The 15534-nt window shown below is 41.9% G+C and overlaps 5 protein-coding genes across 5 annotated transcripts; 3 read left to right on the forward strand and 2 right to left on the reverse strand.

Annotated features, from left to right (window-relative positions):
- Positions 1-160: 160 nt before the first annotated feature.
- On the reverse strand, positions 161-1403 carry EAF02_004489 (uncharacterized protein; the record flags this gene model as incomplete). The annotated part of the gene is made up of 3 exons (XM_038900537.1): positions 161-757; positions 808-946; positions 1051-1403. The coding sequence occupies 3 exons, from the start codon at positions 1401-1403 to the stop codon at positions 161-163; spliced, it is 1089 nt and encodes a 362-aa protein (XP_038760244.1).
- A 687-nt stretch (positions 1404-2090) lies between these two features.
- On the reverse strand, positions 2091-7217 carry EAF02_004490 (uncharacterized protein). Its single transcript, XM_038900538.1, has 4 exons — positions 6923-7217; positions 3746-6871; positions 3068-3689; positions 2091-3010 (listed from the first exon to the last, which is right to left on the reverse strand). Exons 1-4 carry the CDS (start codon positions 7142-7144, stop codon positions 2328-2330), a joined length of 4653 nt encoding a protein of 1550 aa, XP_038760245.1. The 5' UTR covers positions 7145-7217; the 3' UTR covers positions 2091-2327.
- Positions 7218-7536: 319 nt separating this feature from the next.
- On the forward strand, positions 7537-8311 carry EAF02_004491 (uncharacterized protein; the record flags this gene model as incomplete). Its single annotated transcript, XM_038900539.1, has 3 exons — positions 7537-7714; positions 7904-8142; positions 8243-8311. 3 exons carry the CDS (start codon positions 7537-7539, stop codon positions 8309-8311), a joined length of 486 nt encoding a protein of 161 aa, XP_038760246.1.
- A 907-nt stretch (positions 8312-9218) lies between these two features.
- On the forward strand, positions 9219-12041 carry EAF02_004492 (uncharacterized protein; the record flags this gene model as incomplete). Its single annotated transcript, XM_038900540.1, has 4 exons — positions 9219-9832; positions 9904-10814; positions 11065-11240; positions 11420-12041. Exons 2-4 carry the CDS (start codon positions 10503-10505, stop codon positions 12039-12041), a joined length of 1110 nt encoding a protein of 369 aa, XP_038760247.1. The 5' UTR covers positions 9219-9832; positions 9904-10502.
- Positions 12042-15221: 3180 nt separating this feature from the next.
- EAF02_004493 (uncharacterized protein) lies at positions 15222-15482 on the forward strand (the record flags this gene model as incomplete). The annotated part of the gene is made up of 1 exon (XM_038900541.1): positions 15222-15482. The coding sequence occupies one exon, from the start codon at positions 15222-15224 to the stop codon at positions 15480-15482; it is 261 nt and encodes an 86-aa protein (XP_038760248.1).
- Positions 15483-15534: the final 52 nt, after the last annotated feature.

The following is a 15534-nucleotide window of genomic DNA, read 5'->3' on the forward strand; positions in this document are numbered from 1 at the left end:
AGATGACCAAATTCAATTCCCAGACCCATTACTTAAACCCATTTGTAAACCATAAACACAGATCAAATCCCAACACCTTCCGAAAAAATCCCAATTACTGTACTTCCTACCATTCCCCCTCTCCTCTCAACACCCACTAAATCCCTAAATCCCTTAATCTCTAAACTCCCTCCAATCCCTCAAAAAGTGTCACTCCCCATTCCTCCCCGGGATTATTGAACCTACTCAACCATTTCCTCCCCACAAACCTCAACTTTGTCAAATCCGCATGCGTCAACTCACACTCCTCCGCGTGCAAATTCTCCTTAATCCATTCCTCATGGCTACTTTTCGGAATCACACTAACGCCCCTCCCCATATTCCATTTCAGTGCTACCTGAGCTGGGGAACAATTTCTTTGTTCGGCGATGTCGAGGAGAATGGGGTTTTGGAGGAGAGGTGGGGCTTTTGATTTTGAGGTGAGGCGGAAGAGGGATGTCCATGATGTCCACGAAGAAGATGATGAGAGTGCTGGGGAAGGAGATGAATGATAAGTCGGATTAGTATTTCCCAATGGAGAATAAGCTGTCATTTTAATACCGAGAGCTTTATGCGTCGCTACCCACGCTGATTGTTGCAGATAGGGATGGAGTTCCATTTGATGCGTATATGGCATCGTACCAGTCGACACGACATTTTTGAGTTGGAGCGGGGAGAAATTGGATACCCCGATATTGAGCACACGAGATTTGGGGAGGGAAATCATGGATTTGTAGGTCTATCCCGTGTGAGTTGGAATTCGAGGACGTGGAGAAAATCAAGACAAACCTGAACGTGGTCGGGATTCTTGGTTCCATTAGATGAGAAGCCAATAGGCCAATGTATGAGATATAAATCCAGATACTCGAGATCTAGATCTCGAAGAGTTTGATTTAACCCCCTTTCCACATTTTCATAACTTCCATGACTATTTCATCAAACAATTAGTTAACCTTCTACCAAGATAACCCTCAATCAATCATTCCCAACTCATACAACCACGTGAGAGATAAAATGATGATAACGACATACCGATCATTCCAAAGTTTACTCGTCACCCAAATATCCTCTCTCTTTAAGCCAGCTCTCTTCAATCCATCTTTAATTCCTTGTCCTACCGCCACTTCATTCCCATACGCAGCCGCACAATCAATTTGTCGATAACCAATTTCAATTGCGTACGCGACGGCTTCAGTTGTATTCTCAGGAGAGAGATTTAGATTCCATGTTCCGAAACCGATAAGAGGTTGAGGAATCGATTGTATTCGGGATGGTGGTAGTAAGGGGGAAGATGGTGGTGTGAGCGGATGTTGTTCAGCTGAGAGATATAAGGCATTGACGTTAGACAGGAGGAATGTCAGAGAAAGGATATTGATGATTTGCATGATGAATCGAATTCAATGAAGACGAAAGGAAGATTGAATTGAGAATATATTCAGCTTCGGAATGATACCATATATATTGTGGAGGTTTGGGTTCAGCTGTTTGTTATGCTAGGATTGGATATTACTAGGTATATAAATTATGACGTTTGATTGAACAAGGGTTCGCGTCGCTGTGACGCCAGCGAGAGTCTATGCATTGATATTCGGTAGCTATAGACTAAAATATATGTAGTAGAACATAAACAATTACACAATAAATACGGAATCTAAAATCTAAAAGCAGTATATTGTAAGTTGTAGTCAGTCACCATTTCTTCCAGGTGTGCATCAATATTCATCAAACCACTTTTATCCGCAAGCACAAAGGCGGTGAATCTCCATTTGCTGAGTGAACCACCAGTGGGTGTACAGACTGATGGAACACCACAAGAATGGACTTGTGAATGTCTCTTACTATGTCAAATTCTATATCTTAAGAATTCTTATGATCATTCATTGGAACCAAAACAATCAAGATATAAATTCTTATATCAAATGATTAAAGAACAAATTTGTTAAAATTTTCGAAAGTTGGAAAGTGTCCCGTCAATCCATGCACCCACTGGTGAACCTATGTGATACAAAGCTTGAATTTCACGAGAGAGAAATGCAAGTCAATCATCAGAATGGTACAAAGGCTAGGTAGAGTCATCTGGTAGAGTCATATCTTTCATGATAAATAGACAAGAATTAATCAAAAACAAAGACTAAACATCTAACTTCCATTCTTAAAATCCTATCAAATACCCTACGCTGCCACATAAACATTAACCCCTTACTCCATGGATATCAAATCCCCATTTCATAATCATCATTAAACTCATCAAGACTAAATAACCATCGCTGAATCAAAACTTAGGACACAATATCTCCATCCTATACATCTTACTTTCTTCCCCTCGCCAATAATTTATCCCCTAACTCAGCTACCGCTGAGCCCCAAGAAACATTAGTTCCATCTCCCTTCTCCTTAGCATAATTGCCGAGTCGATTAAGAAGAAACTCCCTCATCTTCGGTTCATTAAACCTTTCTCCATAAATTACTTTTGCAACTGGGGAAATCTCCACATCAAATCCTTCGTCTGTGCTGTGACTAATGAGACTGAAAGCTAATTCGACCTTTGTATTAAGAGCCGCAATTAATAACTTCGATTTGACGAGGATAGAGTTATCTGATGTTTTGGTGACAACAGTCGGGCAAACTATATTTAGAAGATAAATATCATCCACTACTCTTGCTGCTTTGTTCCAAGCGACGCTAACAGAATTGAGCAGAGTCTTGATTTCGGTTTCTGATTGTGGTAATCCTCGAACGTGATCACGGATGCATTGGAGGAGAAATTCCTTTTCGGGGGTGAGGGTTAATGGATTGTATTCTCGATTGGCGGCGATGTACCAAAGATCGATTCTTGAATTTGCTGGCTTTGTAGTCTTGCTCGAAGCTTTTGACTTGAATGCAGCTGCGTCGAAAACAAGTTCAATCTCTTTTCGATAAGTCATCGAAGTCGTTGTCCCAGAGACACCAGTGATAGTCCAACCATGCTTCTTTTCGAGAGCATCCACTTTTGCTATAAAAAAAAATTGTTAGCGACATCAATAGATTATGATCAGGAACTAATATATACCTTTAAGGTTACTAAGCTCGCTCGAACTCCAACCTCGGCACTCCTCTCGAATCTTTTCCGCTTCACGAATTTCTTCCAGATATGTTTCCTTTTTTGAGGTGCCAGCTTCAATCTCAATTTCCTTTGCTTGAAGCTGTTTCTTCAATTCCTCAATCATGTGCCTTTTTGCATCAACATCAGCTTCAACAGTGATCAGCTGCTGTCGAGCTTCACTGAGCTCTTCAGGATCACAGCTTGCAATTTCTTCAGCAGCAGTCTTCAGGTTGGTCTCTTCATGTTGGAGTTGCTGAGCGCGTTTAATCATCTTTGGAAGCACAGCGTCTAGCAGTGCTTGTTGTTTGTCAAGGATTTCTTCATCATTGATCATGCCTTCAGCACTTCTTACGAGTTCATCCTTAACAGTCTCAAGTAACGTTGATCGCCAATCATACCACATGCCTTTACTGAGAAGACGGGAATGCGTCTTGACATTCTTGAGTTGATTATCCATGACAACCTTCATATCCGGCGGCGCAGAAATATATTCACGGAAGAGTGGGGGATTCTCCTCAAAGGTTTCACTCTCGATCTCGCGAACTGTTTTTCGGCCATCTGATATATACTTTTTAAGTTCATGACAAGCCTAAGTGTGTCAGTATGGCCATACGCTATCAAAAAGAATTCGTGTGGATAACTTACATGTTGAAATAACTCAAGCATAGGAATGGTAGCAGCACCCGCAGCAACACAATCTTCAAGAGAAACCTTGGTTTGATCCGACAGTCGATTTCTTATCGGTCCATCACTAGATCGTTTTGGTGCGATTGTGTGCCTTCGTTTGGTAGTTGTCAGTTCCATGAATCGAATACTTGTCATGTTTAAGAAATCCTGCAACTGTATGCGTTCATTGTCCAGGGATTCCTCGGGCAATTTTGGATATTCAACTGGCTCTGTCTCCTGGAACGGAATTGCCACAGGCTCAGTCAAATTGGCTTCTGCATCTTTGAAACGTCCTTGATCACGTGGTGTGGTGATCGTGTCCTTGATAGGCGAAGTATTGAGAGTAGGAGTGATCGAAGGAACTGTCGAATCTTCTATACTCTTTCGGCTTGACCGAGTTAGGCGACCAGTAGTTGTTTGTTCCTTGGTGGGTGGCCCTTGGAGATGGACGTTCTTTACAGGACTGCCCTGATGATTTCTCAGTCGCTTCATACCACTCTCATCTGAATCTGAATCATCCTCATCTAACTCAGCGGGTCGTTTGCCCAAAAGTCCAATCGCGGCACCGGCATGCAAACTCTTGCGGCCTTTCATTGACTTCTTCTTAGGGGTTAGACTGCTGATCATTTCTTTGAGGTTCAAAGTGGCGTCTTTTTCTTCTCCTTCACCTTGATCCGCTTCACGCTCCATTATCTTACGACCATTTTCTCTATCTTCTTCTAATTCTCTCTCTCTGTCAACTTCCGCTTCCATAATGCGAGGATCTTGGAATCGTACACCACGATTCAAATCCGCTGGCTGGATAGGTGTGAATGATCGTGCCTGTTCTCCAATCGATCCACGTCGGTCCAACAATGCAGCAACTTTTGGTGACCCCAGTCCAACTCTATCGAGACCAATGCCAGTAGATAATCGTTTTTGCGGTGTTAGAATAAAATTGGGTGTTGCAAGGCCTGTATTGCTATCTTGCTTGAATAATTTATTGGGTGTTTGTTGTTTACTTGAAGCTGTACGAGGAGTAGAAGACGATTCTCTAAGATCAGGCTTGAAAAGTCTCTTTGGTGATCCTGTGCGCATGAGAATGTTCTTGGATGGTGGAGTTTTGCCAGGATGAGATGGTTGAGCAGGTTGTGGAGTGAGCTGTTTTTGTGGCGTAGTAGGTTTCTTGACTGGCGTTAACATCTTCGAATTAGGTGTAGACTTGGGCGTTGTAGAGATTCGCTCCATGCTTCTACGAAGACCCTTTCCTTTGAATCCGGCTGTGAAGCTTGGGCTGCCAGTTTCTGGTGCCACAGTCAAAGCATTGTGATTAATGGGCTTTGGTGGAGAATTGGCGGGGACATCTACTCGGAATGGTGAACTACCAAGATCTGTTTCCATTTCCATAATCTTCTTGGCTTGATTTCGATCTCCAGCATTCAATCGCGGTAGAATACCACCTAAAGCCTTTGTCATTTCCATACCAACTGTCACATCCATATCCATATCCATTTCCTCGGTCTCATCCCTCGTCGAAGGTATGATACGACCCACTGCAGTAGTCATGTCCATATCCATATCCATTCCCATCGTTTCATCACCGGCCGCAGAATCCAAGCTTTCGCGGTTTTGGCTTGACTTTGCCTTTGAAGCCGTGGATGCTCGTCTCTTGTTCTTGGCCGCAGCTGGCTGTGATAGTACGCCACCAATTGCCGACGTAAAATCCATGCTCATGTCTTCATCTTCGGAAACCTCCTCATCATCTTGAGTTGCATGGATTCCACCTATAGCACTAGTCAAGTCCATGGTCTGTTCTCCGAATGCCGATTCTTCACCTGCTGATATTCTACGAGTACTTTGACGACGACCTGCTGGATTGAGTTTTGCTCCAGATTGATTGTTGGGAATAATACCACCAAAAGCACGGGTGACATCCATAGAAAGCTCATCATCTTCTCGTTGTTGCCCTGGTAAGATTCTACCAACTGCACTTGTCATATCCATATCCATTGTCATCTCTTCTCCATCTGATTGTTCAGCATCTAGCTGAATATCAGATTTGGCTGCTGATGAGAAAGGATTTACATTCTCTTGGTCTTTTTGTGATTCTAGAGGGGCTTTCTTCGCCCATGGAGCAAAGGATGCAACGATCTCATTGTCTTCACTCATTTTGGTATCTCCTTGTTCATCGAAACTCATTGCTGGTGTACCAGCTTGGTTTGCAGCTCGCCTTAAAGATTGTTCCAGCATCGTATCTGAACCAACGCTGAAGCCTGATTGAACTGATGCCATTGACATATTTGTTGTTTCTCCACCATCCACAGTCATTCGGGTCCCATCGTCATCATCATCCGAATCACTAGAAGCAAATTCATCCTCTTCGATATCTTCAGCGCCCACGGAACTCCCACTCAAAGGACTGGATGAGAAAGCATCGTTGGGGTCATTGAAATTCATAGGAGGTATGACAGAACTTCTGCGGCGCTTCTTCTGATGTAGGTCGCGTTGATGTTCTGGTGATCCATTTGCTGTGTCATCTTCGATTTGTTCAGGTGGTGTTGATGGAGGCTCCGAAGGGTCTGAGCTAGGTGGTCCAGAATTTGGTTGGTGCGGGGTAGTGACAGAGTCCCCAGTAACATTTGAGGCCCGGCGGGTGGAATTTGTGGAATTGGACGATGTGGTGGAATCTTGATATTCTACAACAACATCCCAAGTATGAAGTGTTGCTTCAGGCGCAAATGAAACACGTCGATTAGCAAGAGACTTTCGACGAGCATCTCGTCTGGCATTAACTTCTTTCTGCATATCAGCTCTTTCCTTCTCTTCCCTCTCTCTAGCAGCAGCTTGTTGCTGTTCCTCCGTTCGCAATGCGACTCGATTATCACTGTTGGTCTTCGGCATTTCGATATGGAATGGATCATCAAGCGTTTCGGCGCCTGAAGCCTTTGATCCAGCGTCAACGCCAAAGTCGATTAACAATTCAGAGCCTGGAAGTGGTGGTGAAGGTGTTTTGGCCTTTTTCGGATTCGACTTTTTGTTGGGGTTATGCGCCGGAATCTCACGAAGAGGTGGCATAGTAGGTTTCAGGATGGATCTTGGAGGTGGTTGAGGTATCGTAGCCAGAGACTATACATGTATTTAGCAAGGCTCTCGACTCCCACATTGTGAGGTGCTTACCTTGCGACGATTCCCAGTAGTATCTTTCAGTGCATCTAGCCCGCCAGGACCTATACTCTTACTCCTCTTCTTCTTTGCAGGCTTCTCGATTGGTGTTCTTTTCCCAGTAAGAGCCCCAAGTTCCGCCGTCATATTTTCTTTATCTGCAGGTATTGCGGATAATGATTTTCTTGATTTTGGGCGACGAGTCGCGGGAAGTGTGGCTTCCTCTAAGGAAGACATTTCGAATGTCGTCGAATGTCAATTATGTCAAGGTATCATAAATTACTCCCTATATGTTAGTTATGAAGTTTGGGGGAATAATGGTAGAACTCTTGTCGTAATGTTGCTATGCCGAAAATGAAACAACCCCCAAATTATTCAAAGTAAACAAACAAGTCGCGTTCTGATCCAAACGAGAAACTCGGTTTAACTTCGGAATATAATTCACAACTTGAATATTCATAATAATTTTTTATTCAATCACATGACCTTCACAAGAGCATCCTCGCTTAGCCGATTACCTTAGCGGCACACACATTTCGAGAAAAATTGGAAATTTACAGAAGCCTTCAATCGACATTCCTATCGACGACCACCACGAATTTGCGACCTATCGACCAAATTTCGCAGCCATGGCCACCGAACTTACCGTACAATCGGAGCGCGCTTTCCAAAAGCAACCTCACATCTTCCTTAACTCTAAGTCGAAGACCAAGTCCAGCAAGGTTGGAAAGGGTGGCCGCAGATGGTACAAGGACGTTGGATTGGGATTCAGAACCCCAAAGACCGCCATTGAGGGAAGCTACATCGGTATGTGGAATTTTCTACGGGTTATTGGAATCGAGGTGGAATTAAACAACGCGACTCGGGAAATTGAAGGCTGGGTCATATTTGTTCGAGATGGGAGATGGAGGATTTCAAGTGGTGAAATGAAATATGGGGGGAATGGCGAAATTTGAATCGAAATCGAGCGCCATGCTAACATGAAATTCTCAACAGACAAGAAGTGCCCATTCACCGGTCTCGTTTCTATCCGTGGTCGTATCTTGACCGGAACTGTTGTTTCCACCAAGATGCACCGTACCCTCATCATCCGCAGAGAATACCTCCACTTCATCCCAAAATACGCCAGATATGAGAAGAGACACAAGAACCTCGCTGCCCACGTTTCCCCAGCTTTCCGTGTTGAGGAGGGTGATCAAGTCACAGTTGGACAATGCAGACCATTGAGCAAGACCGTACGTAATCAATTGCGCAAACACTCAGATTTCTCTTGATGGATTATATTTCATTCCCACAAAGCAGAAAAGATGAACTTAACTAATATAACTATAACAGGTCCGTTTCAATGTTCTCCGTGTCCTTCCCCGAACTGGCAAGGCTGTCAAGTCTTTCAGCAAATTCTAAATGGGTTCTTTATCGTACAAGGGGTGCATGTGGTTTTCGGGATGTTGATCAGGAGGGTTGTGATCATATGAATACTGGAAAAGCAGCATGAAAATCATGTGCAATAGCTACGGAAAAGTAAATCAATGCCACGACGTTCCCGACACAGGACCTTGCGCGATTTGAAGCTTGGTGATGTGGATTGATATGATCAATGATATAATTTCAAAAAAAACAAGCTTACCCTAGCTTTCAAAGTTCCAAAATTCTTATTGCTTCTGATATTTTTGGTGTATTTATATATTCACATACGTTCGCACATTCTAGGTACGAAGAAGAAATGGATTTGGAGTCAAAACAGCATCAGGAATAATGATGGCCATGTGTCATCCAAGACAATGCGTTTCAACACGATGAATCCCCAAGATTGCGACTGGATGTCAGCTCTACATGCAACGTCCATGCATGCCGTGAGTCGTTTGAATGGCCATGAATTCCATGATTAATGTATTGCGATGGGAATCAAGGAATGTTTGCGACGGCACAAGTGACTGTACGCATCTTTATATCATTTCCATCGAATCGCAGTGGTTTAAATCTCCAAGTTCCCTTTATGCGTAAATATATCGAGACTGGTCGTGAGGCTTCAGTATCCAATATTGATTAGAAATTTATTGACAAGCATTAATAATAAGATGTCTACTCTGTGGGCGCCGAATTGGTAATTATTCTAGGAGCTAGATCTGCGGACTTGAGATTTAGATAATTTCCGGCCTCAGCCCCATCCTTGGAGATCTTGTATTTGGATATTGTACGGAGTAGACAGAAGAACAGGTACTCGGTACATCTTTCTCTCACTCTCATCTAGTGCCAATCTTTCCCCCTTTATTCTATCTTTGGGTTTAAATATTGATATGCGCGGTGAAGCTTTCATCGATAGTGTGTGCAATAATAAAATAAGCTTCTCTTTTACAAAGTATATATTCTATCTTCTATCTTGAGTCGTACAAGTTATTTTATATTTATTGCTATTTACGATATCAGCCACAGCTATCAGCCACTTCTTCATACATTTTCTTTTAACTTTCGGTCCCGTCTCATTCATTTCCCTCGATTCTACTACGAAGCATACAGTACAAGAGCATTTATCCACACGAAGTACTACCGGTACCATCCATCCATCCATTCATCCATCCATCCATATATCAATCTTCATCTATCGTAGACGACGTGGACCTCCCTCGTAGATTCTTCCACTTCCACCCTCCATTCTTTATCACAGACACAACACCACTCTCGAGCTCTCCATCAAACCCATTCATCATACAAATTGCCCGTTCTCCACTTCTTCGCATGAACATTACCTACTTTTCACATCACCAAACTCCCATCAAAAAGTCCAGTGCACACTCGACAACAGATCTCCCACTGCCCTGACCATTTACCGAATGCGATGAAATCCAAGAATATTCGAAAAAACAAAGAATGCACCAGCCAGTAAGAGCGACGGGTCCTGGAAAGCATTGCTTCAGAATTAATATTGTATGTGCACAAATTTAACTTCAAGTCAGCAATCTCTTACCAATCAATCATTTAACACTGACCTATCGTAGGTATCATCCAGGTAGATCGTAGCAAGCAAGTATTGAAAAGCAAAAAAAGATCCCGTCCTAGAGGATTGGGTGATACATATATACCTATTACCAATACACAGGTCCCTCTATATATTCTCCGTATATGTACCTATATGTACCTAGGTATATAATATACTTTCAGCCCTGTCCTATCTGGCTGGATTGGGAATCTTTCTAGAACTTCCAAGAGATGAATGGTTGAATGGATGCATGAATGAATGAATTGCATGTATTGTATGTACTCACTCACTCACTCACTCACTCGCTCACTTATTCTCTCTGTATGTATTTGTAACCTTGGATTTTCTTTGGGATAAATGCTAAATAACTTCCCACCAACGGAGTTTTGTTTCACTTGTATATCTTTATCGCCGATTTACCTATAAGTTACGAGTAGATATTGATTTATTCATTCATTTGGGTGAATAACCTCATTTCTTTCAGTATCCGATTCACCTGGGCATATCGATTGAATCGCCTTCTTTTTTACAACAATATTTCACCCAAATTTATATCATTTGCACCCTCTGGACCATCTCTCTCACCACATATATCCCGTCATCAGGTGTCTCTATCTCATGGCTATCATAAACACCAAAGAATTCATGATGAAAGATCCTCTTTCCCCTCATTCCTCACATTTCGACTTCGGTACTCCTCCTCCTTCACCACCACCTTCAACAACTACCTCGAAGTCTCCATGTCTTCCTCTATTCACATCAAAATCAAAGACAAATTCAATAGTAACGCCTATATTCGATAAATATTCGACTTCGAAACCATGGTATCATACCACCATTGGAAAACGTCTAGGTCCGGAAGCACGTGAGTTGTTGGAGAATTATAGTCACATACCTCCCGAGGAAGTAGATGCGCATGTGTATAAAATGGTATGTAAGATTTCTAGGAATATATTCCTATCATTTTATCCTATTTCTTTCTGGTTTTTCTTTCATGTCTTTCAATTCATTCTGTTTTGAGTGAGAGAATGAGACATTTCTCCAAAGAGAGCTAAAAAAAAAAAAAAATGTCATGAAGAGACAAGGGATAAATCTAGAACAAATATCTACCTACCTACCTACCTACCTACCTTACCCGTAGAAAAAATGTCTAAATAACTGACACTCAATCTATACATAGCGCGATCTCCTCTGGAATCAAACCCCCTACCCTTCCATCGGCAATTTTTCCTTCCTAACCTTGCGTCTACTGACCCACCCACTCTATCCCCGCATCGTTGAGATTCTCTCCACACCATCTACGCCTTCTAATCCACCGGCTCTTTTTCTTGATCTCGGTTGTTGTGTTGCTCAGGAGTATGTTCATCTATCATTGTTCCATTTTTGATCCATCATCTCTCACCTCATCTCTTCTTCTCATACCCACTTACTACTCCAAACATTCTTCTCCAACCGTTACTTTTCGCCCCCAAATTCATATTCAAATCGATACTGAAATACAAATCCACCACCAAAGCTAAGCTAACACAATCTAGACTGCGTTCTCTTGCCCACCATGCCCGTATCCCTCCCTCCCAACTCTACGGCACAGACTACAACGCCTCCTTCCTAAAATCCTCCTACAAAATCTTTCTTGATGCCTCTCCGCCCCAATCCCAATCCCCGTCTCAATCCTTCACCCTCCTTCCAGCTAACATCCTCGACCCCAATTTCTTCACTCTCACTTTCAGAAACCACATCCATTCCTTCTCCATCATCCACGCTTCTCTCTTCATGCATCTCTTCACCTGGGATCAACAACTCCTCGTTTGCGCTAATATAGTCAAACTCCTCAAAAACACCGAGGGCGCCCTGTTCGTCGGGTGCATGGTGGGGAAACAAGGAGGTGGAACGGGGGAACAGGGGAGATGGCTCCATGATGCGGATTCATGGGTGAGATTGTGGGGAGAAGTTTGGGAGCAAGTAGGCATGACGGGGAGTTGGAAGGTCCAAGGAGAATTGAGAGAGTTACCTGGGGATCTGGGGAAGGAGGGAGAGGACGAGGAGGAGTGGGAGGAACGTATGGTGGGGAAGGAGGGGGCCGGGGTGGGCCTTTTTGAATTCTCGGTCGAGAGAACGGGGATGGGAAGTGGAGAGTCGAGGTTGAGGAGTTCGTGATGGATATGTGTATTTATATATATGGAAATTTTTATATGGGTAGGGCGTACAGGGATACTCCAATTTTAGTATTGATTTCTATATACAGGTGTATAAGAATAATGGATATGGATATGGGTATGAATATGTATGGATATGTATGGATGGATATATGAAATACTAGGTAGTATAGATGGGATAATCAATTTCTTTACGAATACTAAAGATGCCATTTAAATGTATGTATATGTATATGTACTCCATCTCATCGAATCGAATCGAATCTCACGATATACAGATAAATAGATAGATAGATAGATAGATAGATAGATAGATAGCTAGATAGATAGATAGATGGATGGATGGATGGATGGATAGATAGATTAGATAGATAGATGGATGGATGGATGGATGGATGGATTGGATGGATGGATCTTCTTGAATACTAGATTAGATAGGTATGGTGTGTATAGTAATATGTGTAGTGATGTGATTTGGGTACAGAGTTAATTTCTAATATAGTATATTCTCATATAGTATATTCTCATATAGTATATTTCTCATATAGTATATTCTCATATAGTATATTCTCATATAGTATATTCTCATATAGTATATTCTCATATAGTATATTCTAATATAATTTGTATATATTCAATATAATATAATAATATACAATCACATATATACGTAAACATCCAACATCCCAAATCCAAATCCAAATCCAAATCCAAATCCAAATCCAAATCCAAATCCAAATCCAAATCCAAATCCAAATCCAAATCCAAATCCAAATCCAAACCCGATCCCGAATCCGAATCGAATCGAAATGGTGATGGGGTAGGTAGCGCGTGATATGAGTAACTTGTATAGACTTTACTTCTAAGAATAAGAATAAGAATAAGAATAAGAATAAGAATAAGAATAAGAATAAGAATAAGAATAAGAATAAGATTTTGATTAAGAGTGTGTATGGGAATGGGAATGGGAATGTGTGTATGTGATGTATGTGTATGTGTATGTGTATGTGTATATAGGAAAATGAGAAAATGAATAGTGATTTTGGGAATCTGATCTGATGTTTGTATGAATAGGTATGATGTTGGAATCGAAATCAGAGTTGAGATCGGAATTGGGGTTGGGATTGGGGTTGAGATTGGGATAACGATTGGAGGGTTGGGGAAGGGGAAATGGAAAGGGAAAATGGGAGGAGAGGAGAAGAGGAATGAGGAATGAGGATTGGAATCGAATTGAGGATTGAGGATTGGGGTAGGGGAATTGGGAAGGGGAGGGAAGGAGAGGGGAGAGGAGGAGAGGGGGAGAGGAGGAGAGGGGGAGAGGAGGAGAAGAGGAGAAGAGGAATGAGGATTGGGAAAGTGGAAGGGGAATTGGGGAAGGGTAAAGGGTAAAGGGAAAAGGGAAAAGGGAAAAGAGAACTGGGTGGGGGAAAGAGTAGGGGAAGACAGGAAAAGATAGCGGAAACGCGAGTTGGAGAGTAGAAGTGTAAGGTGGAGGAGGTGTGGGAAGAGCAAGCTCTTGAAATGTAATATAAAATCTTCTGCTTCGTTTTCATTTTCGTTTTCGTGTTCTTTCTGTACCTAAAAAAATAAAGAATAACTAAATAAGAAAAAAATGAATATATTGAGATTTGAGATTTAGGTTTATAAGAGATTATCTCGTTCTCTCTCATTAATATAAGCAATAAAGTTAATAATAAAATAACTGATATACCATATCTAAACAAATTGCTTATATCACATTACAACACCACACTATACAATACAAGACACTCCAATACACTATATCTATATCTATCTCCTCACCCCCGCCAAGAAAATAAGACGGCCCCCAAATAAAATTTCCTCAAAGAATAATAAATACTTGGCTGGCTGCTTACGATTTGCTTACATCTGATTTCCCTACAAGGCTTTTTGCCCCTAGGTTGTTTGTTTACTTGGAGAGGTAAGGATGGGTATATAGAATAGAGAAGAGCCGCATGGGATGTGATATGGGTATGTGATTATATGGTTTTAATACGATATTATGTGTGTGTGTATATGAGTGATCCGTGAGAGCTGAATTATATTGCAAGGAGGAATACAGTAGGTAGGTGTTCAAGTTAATCTTATGTCAGCCGTATAAGTTTATCTGACATTACCGCTGTGATGTTCCGCCAAGCTTTAGAAACAAACCAACGAAAGCGGATATTTGGGATCGTGATGGATGAACAAATAGATGAGGAGGTGAAGAGGTGAGGGGATCGTATGTGAGATGTGAGATGTGATGTGATTGTGTGCATGTACTGTACTGTGCTGTTTGCTTTGCTTTGCGTATTACATAAGATATAAGATAGAGTGGGGAGGATGAGATGAGATGAGATGAGAATTTTTGGCCTGGGAAAAAATCATGAGGATTGTGATTTTGTGTGGAACGAGAAGTTTGGGTTTGATTCTTGATTGGTAGGTGGTGAGTTGAGGATATCCATCATGATCCTTTACGGAGTATGGTTTGCGAATAGATATCCTGGAGCAGTACCTAGAGGTGATGAGAGTTACGCAGAAGAGAGTTTGTGTAATATGATCTCATAGTCGTTCTTATTCTCACCGACACTTCGGTTTGGTTTATTTCCCATGACAAACTCTAATATATCATCCTCCAAATTCCCGATTGGTTGAGGAACATCAAAAATTCAAAAAAAACTACAACATCAAACTTCCGGGATGTTAAAATTCTCATGCATACATCTCATGATATGATCGCACTGACAATCATTAAAAACAATAATTCGAAACAAATAAATGCATGCATGCATACTGCTTACATTTCCCCTCCCACTAGAAAATGCATTGCGGCACGGAAGAAAATATTTCTTGCCTCAACGGTGAGACGATAACTTGGTCATATCACTGCAGGCTTACGGCTTGGATATGTGGATATCGATTTGGCCAAATTCCAATACCTAGTATGTAAGGAAAGTGGAGCGAGCTCCATCTCTGACGGGAGAAACCTCTTTCAAAAGAATGATAACAGTGTTGCGTATGATAATACGAGGTCGGGTTCGGCCCTTTGAGATATGTTTTCTTCCAGAGAGATACATATAAAGAAACTATAACCATTGTTTCAAACTTTTGATTCGTGATTATAGATCAGTTTGATATATCATCTATTTTTACTTGCGTCGAATTCGAAAATTCAAACACGATGCCCGCGCGTTCAAGTATATATATTGAATTATATACTCCGGCGGCGGAGAAGCAGGAGGCTATCAGAATGTCTCTGCATACTGGAGGACATCGACATGGGGATGATACAGGATCAGTTTATGGATCGACTGTGAGCTCGAGTAGTGGTGCTTGTGTTAAAGATGGAATTGAGAATTCGATGGAGAGAGTCGGGGCGAGACATTCTTCAACTGTAGATCAGGGAAAATCGGTGGAGATCAAGGTTAGCGGGAGTGCGTAAAGCTCGAGCTGAGTCTTTGTTCTTTGGTTTTGGGAAAATTGGCGTCGGGCGT

The sequence above is a fragment of the Botrytis sinoallii genome (assembly GCF_014898435.1).
Source record: "Botrytis sinoallii strain Bc 23 chromosome Unknown BSIN_006, whole genome shotgun sequence".
NCBI lineage: Eukaryota > Fungi > Ascomycota > Leotiomycetes > Helotiales > Sclerotiniaceae > Botrytis > Botrytis sinoallii.